Source organism: Cicer arietinum, chromosome 5 (assembly GCF_000331145.2).
Source record: "Cicer arietinum cultivar CDC Frontier isolate Library 1 chromosome 5, Cicar.CDCFrontier_v2.0, whole genome shotgun sequence".
Lineage (NCBI taxonomy): Eukaryota > Viridiplantae > Streptophyta > Magnoliopsida > Fabales > Fabaceae > Cicer > Cicer arietinum.
This window is the reverse complement of record NC_021164.2, coordinates 68753979-68778030: the sequence shown is the minus strand read 5'-3', so window position 1 is coordinate 68778030 and position 24052 is coordinate 68753979. Positions and strand designations below refer to the sequence as shown.

Here is a 24052-nt window from a genome sequence, read left to right as displayed (position 1 = left end):
AAGTCACATTTGTTCCAGAATTTGAAGAATCAAATGTATGCTTCAATAAAGGCATATCACAAAGATCATTCTTCCTATAAAGCAAATGCAAGTACAAGACTACAAGTAGCAAAGTACACTATTGATTTGAACTATTCTAAAGCCTGCGTACATAACAGAAAAGCATGTACTCAAGGCTGACATACTGACACAAATCACAGAGTACAAGGCCAGTTCGTCACAAACCAAAAGATCAATCTTGGATCGATCTTTTGATGCAGATCATCAATCTTACTTTTTGCAGAACTTATCCAACAACTCTTTTATGACAGCTGGTTCCTTTCCAACGGACACATGAGCTGTCCTATGCCTTCTTGGAGTCTATAAATGCAGCTGCAAGTTGAAGAACAAAACACAACAATCAGCACCAAGCAAAAGATCAATATTTTCGATCATACTCAAGTGTCTCAAAATCGTTCTTATAGTTTGCTGTTTTGTTTTAATCTTTGTGTTGTAATCATTTACAACTGAGGTCTATTTACAGAATATATTTCTCAAACAAGAGTTGAGTAAATATCAAAATTCTAAATAGTCTCAAATCCATCACTTTGTAACTCAAGGTTGTTTTGTCAAAACTTGAGTAAATTGCAAAAATCCTTTTATGTTTTGAAAGGTAACTTGTCAAAACCTTTCCAAATCAGTAAGGTAGAAAGAAGAAATCCTTTCTAGATAGAAGGGTAGGAATTGTGTAAAGATCAAAGATTGATTTGTGATAAAAGTGTAACCATCAAGAACAATCTTTACTTTGAGCACATAGTGGAAATCTCACTCTTGTGAGGACTGGACGTAACCCGTGTTTGGGTGAACCAGGATAAAATATCTGTGTAATCTCTGTATCTCTATCCTTGTTTATTTTATGCTAAAACAAATCATATTTTGATAAAATTGATTTTACTGTTTTGAAGCAAACCAAGATTGATCTTTAACAAAACCAAGATCAATCTTCATTACTGCAAAGATCAATCTTGGGTTGAAATCTTATTTTAAAAACAGAATTTTTTAAAAATGGACAATTATAATTCAAACCCCCCTTCCTTATAATTGATATTTCTACTTCAGCGTTGACAATAGAAGTCGAGAGATAACAAAAAAGAATCAAGAATACAAAATATCTTATGGATAGTTGCTGACTTTGGGGAGATGACATTGGTGAGTAATTGAAATATAATTTATTATACCTATTCAAAAATACAAATTTATCTATATTTAACTTTCTGTCACATCTTTATTTGAGGTAAATAAGTAAATATAAGAGAGAGAAAAAATATCTATAAAAAATATATATATAACTACATTTATTTTACAAAAAAAAATATAACTAACTTAGAAGAAAATAACTACAAAAAAATTATTATTGTTCTCTTTATTTTAATCAATGCCAAGTAAACTATAAAAAATACAAAGAAATAAATTAATAACTACAAAAAAGAAATTATAACTGCATTTTTTTTATCTTATCAGAAAACTATTTAGTATTATCCTCCTTATTTTTAGCCTTTGTCAAATCTATTATCAGTATAAAAAAAGAAACAATTGTCAAATTGTAAATTTATCTGTATATAATTTTTTTGTCACATCATTATTTTACGATAAACAAGTATATAATAAAAGAAAGAAAGTAATAACTACGAAAAAAAATATAATATTATCTTCGTCATTTTTAAGCATCGTCAAATTTTAAAGATAAAAATGATATTTTCATATAAAGTGTTTGCACAACCAAATACTATTCTCTAATTATTGTTGTATAGGCCAATCATATATTTTTTTTCATCTATACATTCTTTTTTATCTTTCAACTATCAATATAAGATATGAGGACACTGGCAAAAAATTAATATTAAAAAGTCGAAATTACCCTCTTCAATTTTAAGCATAGAAAAAACACAAAAAAGAAAACATATAAAACAAATATTTATCATTGATTAATATTAAAAATACACATAATAAATTTTTATAACTGATGCATAAAAAAAAAAAAGACGAGACAAAACTTTGTCTATAATAAATAAACGTAGGATAGATATTTGACAATGATAAATAGAAAAACACAAGATAAATATTTGTTATTAATAAACTTCAATAAATCAGTTAACAAATATATGTCATCGATAAATATTAAAAAAAAATATGAGATAAATATTTATCAATAATAAATATAAAAAATACATGACAAATATTTTTTATTTATACATTAAAAAAAATATAAAACAAATATTTATCAATAATATACATTAAAAAATATAAGACAAATTTTTATCATTAAAAAAATATGAGATAAATATTTATTATAAATAAATAAAATAATTTATTTTAATTTAATGTCTAAATAGAGTACATATAAATACCAACGATGTATCACTCTTGCGACTTGCTAGTATATATACATAGAAAATATATAGAAAGAGAATATACTAAGAAATTGTCAACTTTGCTCATTTTTATATTTCGACCACATCATTTTTAAGGGCATATTTGTAAAGTTGTCAATTCAATAATCATTGTATAAAATTAATATAATACTTTTATGACATTAACTACCAAAGTTAAGTATATTCCAATCCAATTACATTTATAACTTTAAAAAAAGTACAACTAAATGTTAAGTATATTTGACATGGAAATATAAGATATCTTCTCTTTTCAACTTCGTCACCTACATTAAAAAAATAAAAACATAAGTAAGTCTTCAACACAACAATAAGCAATTTATAACAAAATTTAAAATAGAAAAAATATTGTAACCAATAAATCATATTTAATAACTAAAATAATCATTAAATCTTTACGACAACAAAAATTATTTAATACAAAGAAACAAACAATTTCATTTCTGATTTTTTAGAAAAAATAGGATATTGGACTTAAAATAATTATATCTTTTGTTTTTTGAGACATAATTAACAAAAATAAAAAAAAAATATTATGGTTTTAAAAAATAAAGTAAGTATATTCCATTTTCAAACATGAATTGTAATATTTAGGACGAATAAAGATTAAACTATAAGTAGAAAAAGTAAAATTGCAAAATACAAACTCTGTCCCTATAGATGTGATTTCCAACATGGTGGTCATTGGTGGAGGTGTCCGTAAAATAAAACAATGTTGGTCGATTGAGATATTTCGCAACCGAGAAGAGGAATATAATATCCGAAAATAGGGATGAAAGACAAATGTTTCAAAATATAATTTAACATATCTAAATAATAAAAATATATTAGCGATAAAAATTTTAAACTTGTTACTATACACGAGATAGATTGTTGCTTAAAAGCAATACAATTATTATATACGAGATAAATTGAATTGAGTCAAAATTTAAAATAAATGTCATATTTGGGATAAACTTTTGTTATTAAATATATTGTTTGAGTTTATATATTTTTTTTTAAAACATCATCACATAAAAGTGAAAATAATTATAATATAATAATTATAGTTTTTTCACATTGATACGTAATAAATATCTGTTATCAATAATAAAATATAGAAAAACATGAGATTAAATATTTATAATTCATAATTTTTTTTTTTAAAAATACAAGACAAATATTTGTCACTTAATCAATAAATATAAGACATATATATTTGTCATTGATAAATATAAAATATACGAGATAAATATTTATCACTAATAAATATCGAAAAACATACGTGACAAATATTTGTCAGCTATACCTAAAAAACATACAAGATGCTTATTTATCACTAATAAATAAATAAAAAACATGAAAAAATATTTTCCATTGATACATTAAAACAACACATAAATATTTTCCACTAACAAATATATTAAAAAAATGTAACAAATATTTATTACTTATAAATTTTAAAATACTGAGAGTAAATATTTATCACTAATATACAAAAGAAAAAATATTTGTTATCGATAAATAAAAAAATACTATAAAACAAATATTTGTTACAAGTACATATACAAACCCGACCTATATATGTCATTTATCAATTTAAAAAAATACAAGATTAATATTTGTTATTAATTCAAAAAAATATATATAAAATACACTACAACAAAAAAGATGTATTTTGACACTAAACTTATAGTGATATGTCTTTATTTGTAACTATAATTACTTTTAGTTACAGACAGAGTGTCACTTATTCTCATTTAATTTTTAGTGCAAATCAGGTAAAGTGAAAGGAAAGTTCATTATTACTTTCTTATTAAAAAAACTAAACGAGTCTGGATCATACAACAAACCAGTTTGTCGCCGCCGCTCAGAGCTCTCCGACCGCCGCTAAGAGCTCTCCGGCCGCCGCTCAAGCTCTGGCCGCCACTTCAACGTCTCCTTCACAGGTTCTCTCGTTCTCTCTCTCATTCGCTCACTCTTGTTCGTTCTCTCTCTCATTCGCTCACTCTTGTTCGTTCTCTCTCTCATTCGCTCACTCTTGTTCGTTCTCTCTCGTTCGCACTCTGTTTCACTCTCGTTCGTTGTCGTTATCTAGTTTTCTCTCTCTCTAATTTGTTCTATTTTCATGATTATTTGTTGGTAAATGAACGTTTATTAATTGATTTGCAAACCCTAACTCGTTCTCTCTTTTCTTTTTTGCACAGCTCATTGAAATCCCTAACATCTCATTTCACTGGTGAGAACTTGAAAATCCCTAACTCTGTTAGTTTAATCCTTCTTGGGTAACTGAAACAAATAAGAAATGAAACCTTCTAGAACGAGTGAAGGATTATCTGTTAATGGAGGAAGAGTTTGTTGCTTATCAAGAGCGGCTAAAACCTCAAGAGGAAAAGGCTGAAGAAGATAGATCTAAGGTTGATGATTTAAGAGGTTCGCCTATGAGTGTCAGTAACTTGAAGAACTTATTGATGAGAATCATGCTATTGTTTCTTCGTCAGTTGGACCTGAGTATAAGGATCAGTTGGAGCCTGGTTGTGCTATTTTGATGCATAATAAGGTATGTGTGTTTCTTAATTTGTGGAATTTATGAGAAACTTATTGAATTGTGGATTTAGGGTTTAATTTGGAGGATGTGTTATTTGTTTTTGAAGGGATGGTTTAGTATGGTTTTTTTATGATTTTGTTGGAATTAGATGCTTATTTAGGAAGATTGCAAGTTCTATACTTATGATTTTGATTATAAGTCCCTTTTTGGATAAACATTTTAGCCAAGTACTTAATAGTTTAAATGCATATCATATAAGTGCTTATGTATATACAATTTATGTAACAAAAGATAAAATAAAGTTGAACTATATAGCTTATTTTCATAAGCTCTCTCAAATAGTCTTTTAAGTGTTTATCTCAGTAGATAAAGTTCAAATAACCCAATCCAAACAAACCCTTAAGTCTCTTTTTGGTTCATTAGTGATGCTTGATGGAACTAAAATATGGGAGGGTTGAGATTTGTGATTGGAGTTTTAATCAGTGATTCTCTTCCACTTTGTCCTGTTGGTTCAATCAGTGATTCTCCTCTAGCCCTCTAACTTGTCTCTAATAATGGCAAGTGAAGAACAAATTTCAATTGTGCTCTAATAATCCTTTTGTGAATTTTATCTTTATCATAATATGATTTTAGTTTATTTTTCATAACATATTTTATTAGTTTTGTTCACTTTATTACATTCTGCAATGTTTTTACTAAATTGGTATATGTAATCGAATGCTATTGAAATTTAATGTTTGTTAAGATATTTTTTTACATTTATTACATTCTAATTTATGTAGAACCTCTCAGGTTGCGGTTATCCTAAATTGTAGCATTTTGGATGCAGTTGGCCAGAAAATGGCCAGCACTCCTGGAGTTAGTGCCACCCTTTTCAATGCATTGGCTAAGGTTTGGAAATTATGTTCATCTTATTAGTATGACAAGATATTGCTTAGGTTAGTTTTTGTTGTTGTATATTTTGTTATTTCATTGAACTTGTTTATGATCAAACTTGTTATTAAACAAGCAAATATAAATGTCCGAGCTATATATAGCACAAGGTTGTTCTGAGTATAATATTACTTTTGTTGTTAAGTGAGAGGATTGTATAAAAGCTTTACAGGCTGTCCATTCCAGATTTTATCTTTCAAGAACCACCATAGAAATGGGCATTATTGGACCAGGATTAATTGGGAGCACACTACTTGATCAGCTAAGGGATCAGGTGCAGTTTCCATAGACAATTTGATTTATTTTGGTCCTATCCTGTAAGTTTTTATGTGTATTTTGCCTTTTATTGTACTTTGTGTGGAACCAGTTACTCTATTTTATATCATCTATCCATTTCAAAAGGTAATTGGAATAAGCTAAAATCTTATTAAACAATATTTTAAAGTTTAAGGAAGTATTAGCAGATATAAAAATACCTTATAATATCTTAGTATTATTGCAAATCGTCTTATATTATCTATTGTATTAGGATTAATTTCTTATCTTAGAGTATCTTACATTATCTTTTAAGATTAATTTCTTATTTTTTTAATTGGAGTTATCTACCATTTTGTTTAAAATTTAGTTCAGTTATATGAGAAATGCATGATTTTTCTAATTGTAATTATTCTAACAACTGATAAATCAGTGTTTTGCTGATTGCTTTTTGGGTAATACTACTTTCTTTGTTGGAACTTGAGTGGTTTCATTCTATCATTCCTCCATTGATTTCAGGTATATGAGGAATGCATGATTATTAAGATGGGAGCTCATTAGTTGTTATATCTAACTGTTAATCCTCCGGTGTTGAGATTACTCTTGATGGGTTTTGATGGCTTGCAAGATTCTATACCTTTTATTTTTCTGTTTCTCTGGAAGGACCAAGGAAGCAGCGCGCTACTTCACCTCCTCCGAAATCACCTTCTCAAGGTATCTATCTCTTCCAATCTGATCTGTTTTCTCTCTCTCTCTCTCTCTCTAGTATTATGCACTTGTAATGTAGTTAGGTTACTCAATGTCGGTGCTGCTATTTCACCGTGGTCAACGTTTTCATTCTTAACCCTAATTATTTACATTTCCACTTGTTAGATTTGAATTTTCTTAATTAAATAAGTAGAATCGTTTTGTGCATTAATTTTTTGTAGTAATTTTAATTTTACTATTTATTTGTTTTTGCCGTTCTGTTTTGGTAATTGAATGGTTATTTTAACATTATGATTTTGGAGTGAAGTAATTGTTCTGAATGTATACATTTCTTCATTCTTTATTTTGGATATGTCAAACAATATAAAAGTATGCTCGCGAAGTTAATTGATGTGAATGAAAATATAGTGTGTTTTTTTCTCTTTTAATTTCTTACGGCGTGTTTGTTTTTTTCTGTTGAGTTTGGCCACAAGCGACAGTTTGTTTTCACCATTTTCAATATGTATCAAACAAGGACTAAGGTTAAATGGCAATTTTCAGACAAGTTTTTATGATGAGAAAGATTTGGAGTTAATTTTGGTTTGGATAAATATACGCCATATTCTACAATATATTATTACCGAATAAAAACTTGAGATTTATCATGTAACTGAAATTTCACACTGGCTATTATCTTTGAGGGGATTTTTTCTAAGGTTTAATCCGGTATGGTATTCACTTGGAATTGGGAGTGGAGAATTTAGTATTGAGTTTGTCTTGTGATTTTATTTTTCATATTGTGTATGGAAGGAAAGCATACTTGGTTTTCATAATCTGGGAAAAACCGTTTTTCAATGTAAAATATGGAAAAGAGAATTATGCTATAGAATGCTTGTTTCAAATTACCACTTCAAATGTTTACTAAGTACTAACCTCTCATTTACCGAGAGGCAAGGGAACCTTCACAGTTCACACTGTCATGTGATTAACTTAGGACTTTGTTTCCTAGTAAGGCAGGTATTTGAAGTATGAACTCTCCATTTGTTTTGTTTTGCTTGATGGGTATAAAAGTATGTTATTCCTGGAAAAAATGCAATGATATGATTTTCAGGGTGCTTATTCAAAACTATGAAATTCAAATTGTTTTTTCCCCAACTGCACCAATTTTACTTTGATCTGTAAATATTTAAAAGATTATTTGTGATAATTTTTGCATAATGTTTACTTCTTTCAGATGATTCTGTGGAAAAGCCAACATATGTTAGGTTTCTGGTATCAAACTCTGCAGCTGGTTCTGTTATTGGAAAGGGTGGTTCAACTATCACTGATTTTCAGTCACAATCTGGAGCGCGAATCCAGTTGTCACGCAATAATGAATTCTTCCCTGGGACTACTGATAGGATTATCATGGTATCTGGTACAATCAATGAAATACTAAGAGCTGTAGAGCTCATTCTTTCAAAGTTGCTCACTGAGGTAATCATTGACCTGTGATATTGATTTATTTAGTTACTGAAATAAAAGGTGTCTCCCATTGCTTGCTTCTGAGCTTAATTTTCCTTTTAATATTAGCTTCATAGCGAGGATGACAATGACGTTGAGCCAAAAACAAAAGTGAGACTCATTGTTCCTAATAGTTCTTGTGGTGAATAATTGGCAAGGGAGGTGCTACCATCAGGTACAAACCATTTTCTTTTGTTAAGTTCTAGGTCCTACTTGTTTGCCACATGCATGAAATTAGTATGGATCAAAGTAACTTTTGATACTTATGCTTTTTTATTTGTGTTCTGGAAATATGTTTTGACTTGAAGAGGTTGTTTCTTATATGAATGCTGGTTCTTTTCCCTATGACCTATGCTTCCCATGCAGCTACAAATAAGCATGTCATTGATCAATTATTTTGCAGAATAGTATAATTTTAAATTAGTTTGTTTGTAAGTTAAATTGATAATGAGTTCTATTATAGTATTATTTAGTTATTCATGAAGGAAGTTTAGCAATAAAATAAGGAAGTGTACTCTCAATTATATAAGAATGTCCTATGTTTTCCTCAACAACAAAACAAGTCCTTTATTTGTAATTTAATGCTTTCCTAATATTTGATTCGATACATAAGTTTCTTTTTGTAAGGACAATTTAATTTTATGTTTCTTATTAAGAAATGATGGTAAACACTCCTGAGAATTGTTTAAAATTTTCAAAAAACAAGGTGAATTGCATCTGGATTAATGGAAGAACACTTATGTATCAAGGATACGATAAATTATAGAGTTTCAAGGAAAAGATGCTATAATGGCAGTAGTGATATGGAAATTTCAGATGATTATTGTCTCTATGAAATTAGTTTGCAGTTTATCACAATAAATGTTAAGGAACTCATTCTAGTTTCTTTTGAAAATTTATTGAATCTTTTAGAGCAAAATAACTATTTATTGTATGTTTTAATAGAATTAGTAAAATTAAATTATATTTTATTGTATGTTTCAATGACATTAATTAATAAAAATAAATTAGAAATATAAATTTAATTTACTGGTAATAATAGTTTAGAATTACAATTAGGGAGATAAAATAAATTTAATTTAATAAATAATAATAGGTTTTAGTGACAGACATACCGTAGGAATAGATTAATTTTTTTTATATTTTTCTAAGTTTTAGTGACAGATAGTACTGTAGAAATAGACTGTCTCTGTATTTATATTTATCTAGGTTTTAGTGACAGTCATTATTGTAGGTATATATAGTGACAATCTTCCGTCAGCGACAGCCTTCAAAGTGTACCAGGACGCCCCCTTAAAGTTGACACTAGATTTGAGTGTCACTCAAAGTATTATTGACTTTTACCCAGTTTTTAATTTTTAGTAAAACATTTTGTGTGTCACGATAGGTCAATTTTTTTGTAGTGATATTTATCACTAATTAATGTAACAAAAAGACGCAACACATGACATATATTTGATATTATTTTATATTTTTTAAATGAAAATAGAAATAATAATAATAATAATAATAAGTAAAATATTAATCATAATTTATTATTAAAACCATGGTAAGACATATATTTATCATTAAAAAATTATTTACAATGAATATCTTTTAATATTGTCTAAATATAAATCACACCAATTATAATTAAAAAATAATTATAAAAAATAATTAAAAAATTGGACCCGTACAAATCGAATGTACTAATCTCATAGTAGTTAAGTTATATAGAAAATAATAACTAGAATTTAGTTCATAAAAAAAAATTAGAATTTAGAATTTTTAAGAATTATTCATTCGTAAAGTCATAGTTTTGTTTTATTTTTTATTTTGGCTTAATTGAAGATTTTAATTATTATTTATTCTTAGAAATAACCATGATTTTAGAATGAATGATTTGGTATGTTGAAGCCTACCTGAAAAAGGCCCACATTTTTTTAATGAAAAATCCACATAATCTGAAGGCCCAAACAATGGATATCCAAAATTGAAGAAACCCTAAACACTATATATTCATATTTACATTGATTCACACGTTTCACAGCAGCTGAGGATTCAAACCCCAGAAACGTTTCTGTGCCACAAACCCGAAGCAGGTCCCGATCAAATCTATACGCAGCCATGAGTGCCGGCGAGTTAGCATGCATCTACTCCATCTTGATGCTCCACGATGACGGAATCGCAATCACCGTTAGTTTATTATCTTCCATTTAATCATCTTCTTTCTAATTTACCAAATTCATTTTCAGATCTCAAATTTCTTTGCTTTTTTTTTGTAGGCGGAGAAGATTAACACTATCTTGAAGGCTGCTGGCGTCACTGTCGAATCATACTGGCCAAGCTTATTCGCCAAACTTGCTCAGAATAAGAGCATTGACGATCTCGTTTTGAACGCTGGCGCTGCCGGTGGTGCCGCCGTTGCCGTAGCTGCTCCTGCCGCTTCTGCTGCTGGTGGAGCCGCTGCAGCTGCCGCACCTGCCGCCGAGGCCAAGAAGGTACTGTTAGTAATGCTTTATATTAGGTTTATGTCTTAATGGTTAAATTTAGTGGTGATATATTATTGATTGATGTTTTAACCTATTACTATTGAAACTTCAATTGTAAATTAAACATCAGATTTTTACATTTTTAAATCTTAAGGGTCCCTATTCCTGCACGCATGACAACTAATTAAAAATCTATGTTTTTGTCTGGCCAAAGTAGTTAACATAAAAAAATTGTTGCATACCCCATAATACCCAAGTCTCTATCTACAATTCCACACCCCACCCTACAAAAACAACAGCATCACACATATCACATTTTTAAACATCAGATTAAACATTTTTAAATCAGAAGGTTGTGATGTGATTCACACTATCAGTGTAGATATAAATTAAATCTTGCATACAATATAAAAGAGTTATTACAAAGTTATGAACGAATAAAAAAATGCTTTTCCGTGAAGAAATTGCGAGTAATCAAAATTTCAAACCATCGTCCTGTTACTCCTCATATCATGACTCCAATGAAAAAGGAAGAAATATATTTCAACAATTGTAAAGTACACATTTAGCTAATTATGAAATTTGTGTACATTTTCAAGTTTGGATGATCATTTCATAGAGGCTTTGTTGAATGTAGTGTTAAATGTATACCTCATGTTCAACAGATTAGACAATAATTAGTGGGGTTTAATAAATGTATTATTTTGCTGGTAGACTGTAACCCTTTTAGATGTATAAAGACATGAAATAGACTTATAGTTTTTGATATCACATAGAACAGATTATTTGTGCTTGCTGTATTTTTTTATACTTATCACTTTTATTTACCGAGTCATGTTTCTGGTTTCGCTGGGCCCAGTGCGGAATATTTATATGTAAACCTACTGTTACATTTTGTAATTGCGCTGTCTGACCGACAACAAAGATATTAATTGCTTTATGGTAACAAGCATGTAATTTGATTGTTGTAGTTTCATTGAAATTTGGGAATTCAACTATCAGTTGTAGCTTAGTAGTTCTTTGAGTGTAATTATCCACAATTAGTAATAGTATTTTTGGGTATTATTTTGCTCTCTCACATTAATTGAGTTTAATGTAGTATTATTATAGGTTATGCAGTTCGTAATCAGCACTGCACAGACTTTATTAATTGCATATTGTATACTTTACTGAAAAACTTATAGCTTGATGCAGTCCATACTTGCTACTTAATATGATATTGTATGTAAGTAACTGAATGTGCTTCATATTTTGTGTTTGCAGGAAGAGGCAAAGGAAGAAAGTGACGATGACATGGGCTTTAGTTTGTTTGATTAGGTTTTTCTTTTTAGTTTGTCAATCCAGACTTGTACTCCTTTCCAGGAGTGTTTTCTGGAGACACTTGTTTTGTTTTATAAATTGTTTATCTAAGTGAGTCTTAGCATTCTACTCTTACAAATTATTGTTGAATTTTAGTGGTTTTTATATATTTGCGAGACAATCTTATTTCTGAAAGATAAGCTTTTATTTTCTTTTTGCATTTGTTTCGGAAACCTTGCTTTTTCTATGTTTTGCTGAATTGTACTCCGAAACGCAACTATAATATTATAATATTAATTCATCACAAAGGTTTCGAAACAATGCAAACCATCTAACTGTGGAGCGAATTTTGGCTTTTGAAGGATTCCCTTGATCTTTCACTTGTGGTCTCATATTTTTATTGGCTTTTTTGATTTCCTACATATTGAAACATCTTGAAATTCAGGTATGTAAAGCACTGCATAAACAATTTATTTTCTAGACAGACCATTTTATAATGTTGTTCATAGGAAACATTCATACCTTAACATAGTTTCTGTCTAAGAAATAAAATCCAACAGCAGTAGCAAGAGCAGGTACAGCTGGATAAATACTTCTCGTAGCCATTGCTCCCCTTAAAATTTTAATTAACACTTAGCAATTTAACGACGTTGTATATATTAATGGCAAGGGGCAAAACCTTCCACCGTCCTTTCAATTTTTTGGTCACCAGTACTTCACTATATTAGCCAAGTCTGGAAACATTGATTTTGAGGAAAGTTTGTTAAAAATAAATATGAGAACTGGATCCCGAAAATGGGAACAAGATAGTAAGGTATCAACATCAAGTTTCCATTGAAAACTCTCATCGCTATCTCACATTATCTGTCAAGAGAATTATGGGCAATGACTTTTGAGTTACAAGTGAAATGTCAAAATGAGAAATGTGGGATATTGGTTTCGGTGGTTTGGGTTTTGATAAGTGGCCAGCTGATGAATTTAATCTTGGAAAATGTTTCATAAGTTTTATCTGCTACTCCGAATTTTTCCCCTTTGACGCTAATAGTTCCGAATTTTTCTCCTTTAACACTGGAACTAGGAAATTTGCTCTTCTTGGACCAAAGCCATATCTTAGAAACAGAGAAGCTCTCACCTTTAATTGTGGTCCCTACCCTCTTCCCTTCCACATTGCCATTTTCTTCACTTCCTAACTTATCATCACAACGAGAAGATTGAGACAACAAAACCACTTGCAAATTCGAATTACAAAGCTCATACTGATATGATCCCATTGAATAACATCTCCTCTCATTCAAACTACAAGTACCATCCTCTACTATTCCATTATTTCTGAATTTTCCAAGTCTCACAGAAAACACCCTTTGTTCCTCTGCAGTTATTTTTCTTTCACTATATTCTGAACACTCAACAATATTCTCTTTCGAATTTTCAACATTCTGTAAAAGAAAACTACTAGATCTAGAGACATTTGCTCGACAAAGAGGACAAGTAGAATTTGAGAGAAGCCATGTGTCAAGACAGTTCATGTGAAAGGCATGGCTGCACATAGGAACCAACCTCAGTTGGTCTTGATCAGAAAACTCACAGAGACACACAGCACAATCAAAAGGTTCCTTCAAACCCATTAAAGCTTTGTAGTTGAAAAGTGGAAGAGTGTCTATGAGAGCTTGGTCTAGACCTGAATCATGCAAGTGGAAAAGCTGTTGTAGTTGCCTATGAAAAGCGCGGGTTCGGGTCGATTCTTGGAATCTGTTGGAATTATAAAGGGATGTTGAAGAGGATGCAATTTTCATTAAAAAACCATAGAACTAACTGGATAAGTCCATAGATAAAGAAGATAACTGTTAGTATTATTAGGACCAACAAAATAAGTGGACTGATTCTGCTTATAAATGAAGATGTTTCTGTTTCCTTCTCATTACTAATATTGACATTCTTTGGCGTTTGAAGCGCAGAAAAAGGTGGTTGAGATGAGTACTTCATCACATTGGCAAAACCACCTCTTAGATGGAACTTGTGCTCAGTACGGTGTGGACAAAACTTGCGGTATGAACAGTTGATAGAACCGAACAGATAGATGGACGGACACATCGATATATTGATTGATTCGTGAAAACTAATCTCTTTGGTTAGTTTTTCATGTGAAAACTCAAAGCTTCCATTCATAGATACTCTTCAACTCCATGTAGTATTTCCTAGCATTGAGTTTTGACTTTAAAATAGGGAACAAAGATTGTGGCTATGAAAACTATAAGAAGATTTCAGTGCAACTAAGTCACTGTTCTAACAAGAGAAGCATCAGAAAATATATGACTCTTTACGCAGATTTTGTAGTAAGAACATTTCTCTTTTTTATAGTTATGATGGATATAATGGAAGAATATTTCTTTCTTTTGTGCACCAAAACTCCTTAAAGGATGTCCACACATCCAGTGCATTGACAATTTCATACAACTATTACATTTTGACTTGTAAGTGCAACAAGAAAGCTACAAGAGCAAAAACAAAAAGGAAAAGAAAAAAAAAAAGCCAAATGATTAAGATGTTGACCTATATAAACACAGTGTGCTAAGTCTAAACTTAAGTTGTCTATTTTTTTTGGGTGGCTTCTTTATCTCGAGTATAAATCACAATGAAAATCATTGCAAATATTAGTGCCCTGTAACACGCTCCGGAAATCAAGCCACTGTTTTGAGAAACACTGTTCAAATATTTTTATTCATACATTGGTACACTGTTTCTCCGAAATTGAAATATGTAAACCAATGTGTGTGTTTACTTTTCAGTTATTCTTATTTCATACTAGTACATTCATTTGGACCATAATTGAAATGATTAGTGCTGCAAATGGAAGGATGAGACATTCATGAGTCTCCCTGTGGTAAATCTTTGTCATGTTTGGAATTGGAGATGGTCAAATTATGATTATGGAGATTCTAAAAGACAAAAAGCAAATGCAGGGGTCCCTATTCCTGCACGCATGACAACTAATTAAAAATCTATGTTTTTGTCTGGCCAAAGTAGTTAACATAAAAAAATTGTTGCATACCCCATAATACCCAAGTCTCTATCTACAATTCCACACCCCACCCTACAAAAACAACAGCATCACACATATCACATTTTTAAACATCAGATTAAACATTTTTAAATCAGAAGGTTGTGATGTGATTCACACTATCAGTGTAGATATAAATTAAATCTTGCATACAATATAAAAGAGTTATTACAAAATTATGAACGAATAAAAAAATGCTTTTCCGTGAAGAAATTGCGAGTAATCAAAATTTCAAACCATCGTTCTGTTACTCCTCATATCATGACTCCAATGAAAAAGGAAGAAATATATTTCAACAATTGTAAAGTACACATTTAGCTAATTATGACAGGATACAACTAAAATCTTCAGTATGTATCTATTAAATTACTTTTAATTTATGAACAGTATTCATTCACCATCTTTACCTACTGACAGCTTTCATTCAAGTCACACGGTGGATGGATGATGATTTATGTACAAATGTGTTCTTCTGATTGTTTTTCTAGTGTGCTTTGTTGTATAAAGAATTGTATTGGCTCTCTCTCTCTCTCCCTCATTTACTTCAGAGCTCTACCTTCCTCCAAAGTTTGAATGAGATAAGTAAACATGAGTACCACATTTATTAGTCTAGGGTTAGGGGTATACTTGATTTTCTCGATCCTAGAGTTGATGACGCATGACCTAATGCATTCTAGGATGATACCAGGAATGTCTGTCTTGATTCTTTAAGAGATATTCTATATTAGATCCTTGTGGTCTTTACTAACATGGTTCACCGACCCACTTTTTGGCACCACACACCCAATAAGAATTTTGAATAGACCTCTATACTTGGGTTTGAGGTGTATATACTTGGAGTTCACATTGGGATCTTTGAATAGTTCAAATGAGTCAACTCTTAACTTATATCCATTTTCAAGCAGCACGTCTTCTTTTGGGCATCTGGTGTAGATTGCAAGGGATTGTTGAGTGATATTGATAAGAAGACCCAACACAGGGTTTGATACCTTGCCATCGAAGTCTGAAGTATTACCAGGACATCCAAAGCAACTTGTTGTTCCAAGTTGAAATATTCAAACCAACATACCTCATCAAGGTCCTCAATGAAGTTAGGTTTGTGAAGTCAACCTTTAGTTCGGGAAGAGTCTCAAGTTTATCTAGGATGCATTGAAGTGTTGGAATATATGAGAAGTTTCTACTTGAGGGGATTGGGGATGAACTTTAAGCCATGGAACAAGGAGAGATTCATGGAGAATGGGAAGTTTAATGATTTGCAAAGAGACAAAAGTGTGGGAGTTGTGCTTGATTGTGAGTAATATAAATTATTTGAAGAGCCAAAAAACATTTGAGTTTTCAACATCAGTACTGGATGAACACGTGAGACACTTGTCAGAGTATCTACACTTTATGAGAAGAAAATTGTCCACATTCAAGATTAATTGAATTTAGAATGAATAGAGGCACAAATAAATTGAATGACATTATAGGCATAACAAACATGTATTTAATCATTCACTCTGTTTTACTAGAGACAAGGCATACAAAGAATTAAACATCATTATTTAATAAACAGAACATTTAGATGTGTTTTGTGAAAATATCAACCTACTGATGATCAGTGTCGATAAAATTAATTTTTAAATTACGCTTCTAGATATAATTCCTTATGAAATGATGTTTAATCTCTATATGTTTCGCACTTGAATGTAAAATAGAGTTTTTGGTAAATATATGACTGAAGAATTGTCACAATATAGGAATGTTACTCTCATAAATTTTGAAATTATCTATAGGAAATATAGCAATATTGCCTTACCTTTTGCTTGATTAGGAGATCAAATTATTATCAAGAAATGTACAATTTTCACTAGTGCTCTTCCTTTCTAGATTATCTCCAGCATAGTCAGCATCACGTACACCTACTAATATGTAACAACGTCTTTCATATATCTAAATATCCTCTTGAACACCGGTTAAGTGAGATTATATAGGGACAAACTGAAATTTGACGTACACACACGCACGCTAAACATAACATCAGATCTGGCGACAATTAAGTAAAGAAGAAAAACTATCATTTCTCTGTATACCTTTTCATATGACTCATCTTTATGAAGAGAACAAAATGGATGCATATGAGTAGCCATGACATTACAATCATCCATTTTAAACTTTTTAATCAATTTTGTTATGTATTTGGTTTGGTGAATGAGTATACTGAGTTTTGATGAATTTGATTTCCAAGATATAATTTTAAGTTTCCCATCACGCTCATCTCAAATATATTATGCATTAGCTTAGAAAACTCTAGGAATATTGTCGTTAGTGGAACCAATATATTCATCATCTCAAATATATTGTCGTTAGTTGAACCAAAAATATTATCATCAATATATATTTGGACAATGAGAAAGTCATTCTTAGATAATTTTTTAAATTAAGTTGTGTCAACCTCACAAATATTTTAAAATCATTTTTTAATAGAAAATTGTGTAGTCTATCATATCAAGCTCTTGGAGCCTGTTTTAAACCATACAAATATTTCTTTAGTTTGAAAACATGGTATGCCAATTCATTATCCTCAAAGCTAAGAGTTTGCTTGACATACACTTCTTCGTTTATGTAACCATTTAAGAAGACACTTTTCATATCAATTTGATATAGAGTAATTTTATTAAATACAACAAAAAAGAGTAAAAGTGTGATAGCTTATAACCTCGCTTTATGGGCAAAATTCTCAATGTAATTAATATCTTCCCTCTGAATATATCATTTGCCTACAAGTCTAGCTTTTTTTCTAACCACTTAACATTTCTCGTTGAGTTTGTTTTTGAAAACGCATTTGATTCCAGTTGACTTCTTTTCTTTAGGCTTACGGACAAGATCACATATGTCATTCCTTTTGAATTAGTTTAATTCTTCTTGCATAGCCAATATTCATCCATCATTTGATAACGCTTGGTCTATAGTTGTAGGTTTAGCTTCAGATAGTAGTCTATTCTTAGATGTTTCCTCTAGAGCGGATATGATTTTCAGAGAATCATTTGCATTTTTTATAAACAAATAATTTGAACGAGAGAACTTGTATTTCCATCTAGATTTGGATTCATGATGCTTTTGATCTGAGTTGTTAGGTCGATCTTTTGATTCATTTTGGATTGGCTTTGGAAATTCACCTGATTTAACCAATTTCTCTAATATATATAGTTCCTCTGAAATCTATAGATAACATCTACCTTTGCCTTTTCATGATGAAGTTTTTGTCAACAAACTTGACATGGATTATATTATGATTTTTTATCTTTAAAAAAAATTTAACTTTTTTTTTTATATATTAGATGAGTTGGTAAATTCCACCATAATTAAATCACACAAGTGTGAGCTACTGGATTTTAACTCGAGATAAGACGTTGAATCTAACGATATTAGCATTTGCAAGTTGAACTAGAGTTTAAAACGAAAAAAAGATAAAATGATCTTATGTGATATATATTAAATCTGTTCACATTGATCACTTAAGTGTGATGATAAAAAATACATGTTTGAGGATAAGATCTTGGGCTTGATTTTAAATAGGAAGTTTGAATGGACAATAACTAAAAAATATAAAATGAAAAAATATAAAATGTTAACAAGTGTTTAAGAGATATAATGTTATTATGTAGGATGAATGCTTATTGAATCAGATAGACTATCTCCATTGACACTTTAATTATATTTCATTCAAAAGGCAAAACTAATTAATCCCTATCTCATCGTTACTTGTGTAGTATTTTATTTTAATTTATCTTTTATCGCAATACACAAAGAAGTAAATGAAGAAATAATGATCATTAAAATGATGTATTGGCCCTTCATATGTTATACGAAAAGACTAATATACTAAGTGAATGTGAGGCTAGATTATATAAATCTTTTTTTCTTTCCGAAAATTACTTTATAGAGAACAACAACAATATAGGCTGTTCTGGAGTTCCAAATAGAAAAATTTTATATTATAATATTTTGACTAAAGAAATAATAGAGCTATGAATGTGTTTTATGACCAGTAAAAAGTCAAAATATACAGACACTCAAACTATAATAAAAAATAATTATATATTTTGTTAAAAGTTTGGTGTTTATTATTATGAGGGCATATGATTGGGAACAAAAATAACTCATTTGGTCTTAAATTTAATTGATAAAATATACGTTGGTTTAAATTTAGGTTAAATATATTATTATTATTTTTTTTATATTTGAAATCGAATTGACTATATATGATTGTTTTCTAGTTAAGAAATCTCAAATTATGGACTACACTTTTCAACATTTCAAGAAATAACTTTCAATCTCATTTCAATCTTCATCCCTCCATCTCCATACCCCCCTCTCTCTCATAGATATAATGGAAAAAGTTTGAAATTTGACTATATAACTCATTATTATACCACTTAATATTGATAAAAAAAAATTAATTGTATGGACGTTAACGATATAATATATCAGTTTCTTTAGAGGTCTTGCCTATGTCTGATATAAGATAATCCAAAAGATAATTGGTAATGAAATGCGTCTCTATATTTGATTTGTTTCTACATAATAGAAATACATACGAAAATGAGAACAAATAGTGGAATAAACGAAATAATCATATTTTTCGTAGTCAACTTCTAAATGTTAAATTTAAACCAAGTTAGGAATACCTAATTTAATTTTACAAAAATTTGAAATGTTTTGTTTATGTAAAGAAAACCAATTAATTCAATACCGCTTAACATTCAACCGCTTTCTCATATTTATTCTCACACGTCACATCAATCATACGGGTTTACACCAGAGGAACAATGTATTTTTGACAACTAAGCGAAGTGGAATTATTGTATAACACGTTCAATACTCATTATAATAAACTCGAGTCCGCTACCCAGTTACTTAATAATATGTATCAACAAAACTTTCAGATTTCAAGCTTTGGGAATGCATATACTCCGTTAAAGCAAATATTCAACTGGATTCAAGGTGGAAGTAGTTTTTCTGCAACACTTTTCCCTCGACGTCCTCAAGAACAAGAAAAATAACAAACTTGTGATGTACCAAGACATCGTCAAAATCTCGTGTATGTGAAAAAACCTCGACAATGAGGTACTATAGGCCACCTTCGACATTAATTTTATCCTAATTTTTGTAAAATGTGTGTTAATTTTTATTAATGAATTATATTTTTTTGTTAATTTTAAAAAAAAAAATGGATGTAAGAAGTCTCTTTTTAAAAAGGTGACTTCTCTTTTAAATTTGAACAGGATTTCGTTTAGCAAATCAATGGTGACTTCTACCTATATCAAAAAATGAGGTTTGAAATTTGAATTTAAAAAAATAAAACTCTAAGGTTTGAAATTTGAATTTAAAAAAATAAAACTCTAAAATCAAGGGACGGTGGTATATTTGAATTTTTTTAAATTTATTGCAATTCAAGGGACTGGTGTTGAAAGTTTGGTAGAGTACTTGAGAATTGAATCAAACACAAATCTAGGTGGAAATAAGTAGCGCTGCTACTACATGACGAAAGCGTTCGCTTGATGAGTTCAAATGTAATGTAAATGTATTTTTTTTACTGAATTAATTTAGTAGATGTTGATGTGTCTTTGCAGGATACTGCAATTCATAGTAATAGAAATACACTGGATGGTAGCAAAAGAAGCCTTGGGCTCATCACACTATAATAGCACAAAAAACAAATGCCGTCTTTAAGTGGGAAAATCTTGCTCTAAATAAAGCAGGAAAAAAATGTCAGTTTGCAAACATATCTAAATTTTCCAATATTGTAAAAACACAGAAAATGAATTGGAAATAGACATAAATGAACATCTCAAAATAACATGTAGAAGCTACTCGTGATTCAACTTGGGGATAAAGGCCATCTAAATCAAGCAAAATTTGAAGGACAGAAATATGCTTACAATTAAATGTGACAAAATTCACCCCTCGTATAGGAGAAAATTAAGAATATTCATGTCATGTAAACAACGTACAACCTAGTATAATTTGACCTACAATTGATCACTTCATAATCATAAGGCAGAGGAAAGACATTTATAATATTTTAATATTTTAAGAATCTTCCTTCTTCTTTTTCGATGCATGCTCATCACTCCCATGTTTCCGTTTGGCTTCTCGGCGTTCCCTCTTCACTCCTTTCGCTTTATTGGGCAAAGACATTTCTCCAATCTAAACAATTATAAATCATTATCACAAGCACAATCATTGTACTTCGTCAAATGTACTTAACTCAAATAGTTGATGCAATGAATGAAAACAGTCACTCTTACCTTCTGATCTGGAATGTAAACATTTCCGATCTTCCCGTCTATAGGATCCTTTTTAACATTCTTCTCCTATGAGCAACAAAGCAAGTACACAATTTAGATATGCAACTTCATTTTACATTAAAAGTTAAACTAGAAAGATTTAGAGATTTTGTCAAACCTTTTTCTTTGGCTTATCCCTTGAAGTTCTCATGGCTTCCTTCCTCAAACTTTCATTAGGAAGACGATGCCGGCGAACAACAAGATCCATCGAAGGGCCAACTTCTACCAATTCCATTCTCGGGACAACTGTGCCTGATTTTTTCAACCGCAATGCACAGTGTGTAAAAAACACCTTTGTTGGAGACAGGGCAGTACATACATATGCACGGTCCACTCCAGCAATATTTAAATTCTCCACAACCTGCATGAATCATGTGCATCGCTTCTGTTAATATACTCCAGCTGCCAACTAAAAAACGTTAAAGAGAAAGAAGAGCAAAGATTCACCTCCCCGCGAAAAAGATCGAGTAAAACTTCTTTCAAATGTTTTAGTTCTTGCACTGTCTCAAATCCTTCTCCAATGAAAGCCATAAAAGGTTTTGACCCTTCCTTTGGAGCTACTTTCTTATCATAAGTAAATGACTCCATGGTTCTAAAATTTTCAACCCCAACTTCTACCAGATCATAAACATGGTGATCATATGTTCTCCCCATAACAAGGTTATCAGGTCGCTTCTTTGAGTGGGATCCATACTACACAATACAAGCAGCATTAGTCATTAAAAAATCACTTTCAATTAAATATTTGGCACTCTTATAATGTGTGAAATAATGAATTCCATTAATTCAAAGAGGATAAAGGGACAAAGCCTATATTGAGATGTCAAATGTTATCACAAAAACATTTTATAATTAAAAAAAGGCTTTGCATCCCAAGTATAAATAGCTTAAGAACACGGTTCAAATTTGTAACTTTGTTAGACAGGTGCTCAAAAATTTTGAAAGCAGAGAAAAAAGCTATGTAATTTTCTTACAGTAGAGAGGGGATAATTTAAAATTAAATCAATGCCAACACCAATTTTGATAACTCAGTAATAAAAACTGAAAATTGATTTTGCATGTAAAGTTGATTCTAACTTTTAGCTTCTGGCTCTTGTCTCCAAATGTGATTTTTAAACTTACACTTTCACATAAACGTATCGAGACAAACCATTTTAACTTAACCTTGTTCATGGGTTCCAGTTTTGGAATTGAAACATGCAAAATTGATTCTAGAGGTTTAGAATTGATTTATGTGATGTGTGGTTGTTATGACTAGAATTGAATTTGCCTCCAGAATTGATTCTAACTTGAAACTTGTAGCTTTTGCCTCTACAATTGATTTTTAGCCTTGGATTTATCAATCAACTCACTCTCACAACTCCCATGAATGTATCCAAACATAAATCATCTCACCTTCAACTCATTTTTAGTCAAAATCAATTTCACATAATCAATTCATTCAAAATCAACCGCAGAACCAAATACACACTTAAACTCGCTTAAACTAAAATCAACTTTACAAAATTAATTATTGTTACTCTAAAACCAAACAAACATTTAAAACCACACCAAACCAAAAACAAAAGTTAAGTAGAAGAAAAAATTAACCAAATAATAACTCGTGTCAATAACAAAAATAAGTGAGGAATTACCAGAAAAAGACTGCAATCTGTTTTGAGTGAGAAGAACTCCAAAGAGGTCTCACCACCAGCTTCAAAGGGTTTAATATTTTCATTCTTACGACTATACTTCACCGCACAATCCTTCTTAAGGTGATAAATCTGAGTCAATACAGAGTTTAAAACTGCACTAGTCTTCGTCCCATGAAGAATCAACGTCTTCTTCCCTGACTCAACCTGAACACACACAACAAACACAATAATCGTTTAATTTTTCAATGGGAAAAAACAGAGGGAGCCTAAAGAGGAGTGAACTTACAAGTTTGGGAGCTCGCTTTTCGAGTTCGCGTTTGCCCTTGTGCGTTTTGGCCGTTCGGATTTCCATCATTGTTTCAGAGGCAAACGGTGTGTAGTGGTGACAACCCGAAGAAGGCAAGACCTTCTTGTTTTGTTGGTTTAGGGTTTTACATAGATTAAAAAAATAGTGTTTCTGATGGGCCTCTTTAAAATTAATTTAATTGGGCTTGGTATTTGAGAGTTTTTGTTTTCAATACCCATTTTTTCAAAACCAATTATCCAAACACTCCCTTTTCAAAATTATTTACTTAAATACTCTTTGTTTTTTTGAAGTTATAATTGTCATTTGGAACGATCACTTCTTTAAAAAAAACTCACTTTTCAAATAACGACTGTTTTTTACAAAAAGAAATATTTTTATTTTTATTCAAATAACAAAAATAATATATATATATATATATATATATATATAATTTATAAAAATACATAAATACAAAATTTAAATTACATAATTCATTCATAAAAAACATCAAAAAATTTACAAAAGTTACGATAAAATTAATGTCGAAGGTGGCCTCCAGTGCTACATTGCCGATGTTTTCTCATATGTACGAGATTTTGACGAGTTTCTACTTATACCCAATGAAGGATATTGGCTCA

General features: G+C 30.3%; 4 protein-coding genes and 1 pseudogene across 6 annotated transcripts; 3 read left to right on the top strand and 2 right to left on the bottom strand.

Annotated features, from left to right (window-relative positions):
• Positions 1-4175: 4175 nt before the first annotated feature.
• LOC101512091 (bifunctional aspartokinase/homoserine dehydrogenase 1, chloroplastic-like) lies at positions 4176-6753 on the top strand. 3 transcript variants are annotated; one of them, XM_073368377.1, is made up of 5 exons: positions 4176-4357; positions 4616-4968; positions 5749-5847; positions 6062-6163; positions 6664-6741. In XM_073368377.1, the coding sequence occupies exons 2-5, from the start codon at positions 4957-4959 to the stop codon at positions 6703-6705; spliced, it is 255 nt and encodes an 84-aa protein (XP_073224478.1). In that variant the 5' UTR covers positions 4176-4357; positions 4616-4956; the 3' UTR covers positions 6706-6741. The 3 variants fall into 3 exon arrangements, 1 of the variants encoding a protein (XP_073224478.1); XR_012163042.1 differs by having other exon boundaries at positions 4177-4357; positions 6076-6163; positions 6664-6728; XR_012163043.1 differs by having other exon boundaries at positions 4178-4357; positions 4616-4647; positions 4728-4968; positions 5749-6753.
• A 190-nt stretch (positions 6754-6943) lies between these two features.
• On the top strand, positions 6944-8484 carry LOC140920538 (protein BTR1-like). Its single transcript, XM_073368845.1, has 3 exons — positions 6944-6974; positions 8066-8307; positions 8404-8484. The coding sequence occupies exons 1-3, from the start codon at positions 6944-6946 to the stop codon at positions 8482-8484; spliced, it is 354 nt and encodes a 117-aa protein (XP_073224946.1).
• A 1862-nt stretch (positions 8485-10346) lies between these two features.
• LOC101511776 (large ribosomal subunit protein P1) lies at positions 10347-12324 on the top strand. Its single transcript, XM_004502695.3, has 3 exons — positions 10347-10509; positions 10599-10814; positions 12069-12324. Exons 1-3 carry the CDS (start codon positions 10441-10443, stop codon positions 12120-12122), a joined length of 339 nt encoding a protein of 112 aa, XP_004502752.1. The 5' UTR covers positions 10347-10440; the 3' UTR covers positions 12123-12324.
• Positions 12124-14626, bottom strand: LOC101498419 (RING-H2 finger protein ATL46-like; annotated as a pseudogene).
• Positions 14627-20987: 6361 nt separating this feature from the next.
• LOC101511449 (ribosome production factor 2 homolog) lies at positions 20988-23574 on the bottom strand. The gene is made up of 6 exons (XM_004502694.4): positions 23415-23574; positions 23129-23332; positions 21942-22187; positions 21613-21855; positions 21456-21521; positions 20988-21354 (listed from the first exon to the last, which is right to left on the bottom strand). Exons 1-6 carry the CDS (start codon positions 23481-23483, stop codon positions 21238-21240), a joined length of 945 nt encoding a protein of 314 aa, XP_004502751.1. The 5' UTR covers positions 23484-23574; the 3' UTR covers positions 20988-21237.
• Between the last annotated feature and the right edge of the window lie 478 nt (positions 23575-24052).

Excerpts from the sequence above, each read along its gene's own strand:
- LOC101512091 (XM_073368377.1), top strand. Across the intron at positions 5,848-6,061 it reads TTTTCAATGCATTGGCTAAG|GCTGTCCATTCCAGATTTTA; the intron begins GTTTGGAAATTA and ends AAAGCTTTACAG. Across the intron at positions 6,164-6,663 it reads TTGATCAGCTAAGGGATCAG|GTATATGAGGAATGCATGAT; the intron begins GTGCAGTTTCCA and ends CATTGATTTCAG.
- LOC140920538 (XM_073368845.1), top strand. The coding sequence starts at position 6,944 with ATGTCGGTGCTGCTATTTCACCGTGGTCAAC. Across the intron at positions 6,975-8,065 it reads GCTATTTCACCGTGGTCAAC|ATGATTCTGTGGAAAAGCCA; the intron begins GTTTTCATTCTT and ends TACTTCTTTCAG. Across the intron at positions 8,308-8,403 it reads TTTCAAAGTTGCTCACTGAG|CTTCATAGCGAGGATGACAA; the intron begins GTAATCATTGAC and ends TTTTAATATTAG.
- LOC101511776 (XM_004502695.3), top strand. The coding sequence starts at position 10,441 with ATGAGTGCCGGCGAGTTAGCATGCATCTACTCCATCTTGATGCTCCAC. Across the intron at positions 10,510-10,598 it reads ATGACGGAATCGCAATCACC|GCGGAGAAGATTAACACTAT; the intron begins GTTAGTTTATTA and ends TTTTTTTTGTAG. Across the intron at positions 10,815-12,068 it reads CTGCCGCCGAGGCCAAGAAG|GAAGAGGCAAAGGAAGAAAG; the intron begins GTACTGTTAGTA and ends TTGTGTTTGCAG.
- LOC101511449 (XM_004502694.4), bottom strand. The coding sequence starts at position 23,483 with ATGATGGAAATCCGAACGGCCAAAACGCACAAGGGCAAACGCGAACTC. Across the intron at positions 21,856-21,941 it reads TCGATCTTTTTCGCGGGGAG|GTTGTGGAGAATTTAAATAT; the intron begins GTGAATCTTTGC and ends TGATTCATGCAG. Across the intron at positions 21,522-21,612 it reads GGGATAAGCCAAAGAAAAAG|GAGAAGAATGTTAAAAAGGA; the intron begins GTTTGACAAAAT and ends TGTTGCTCATAG.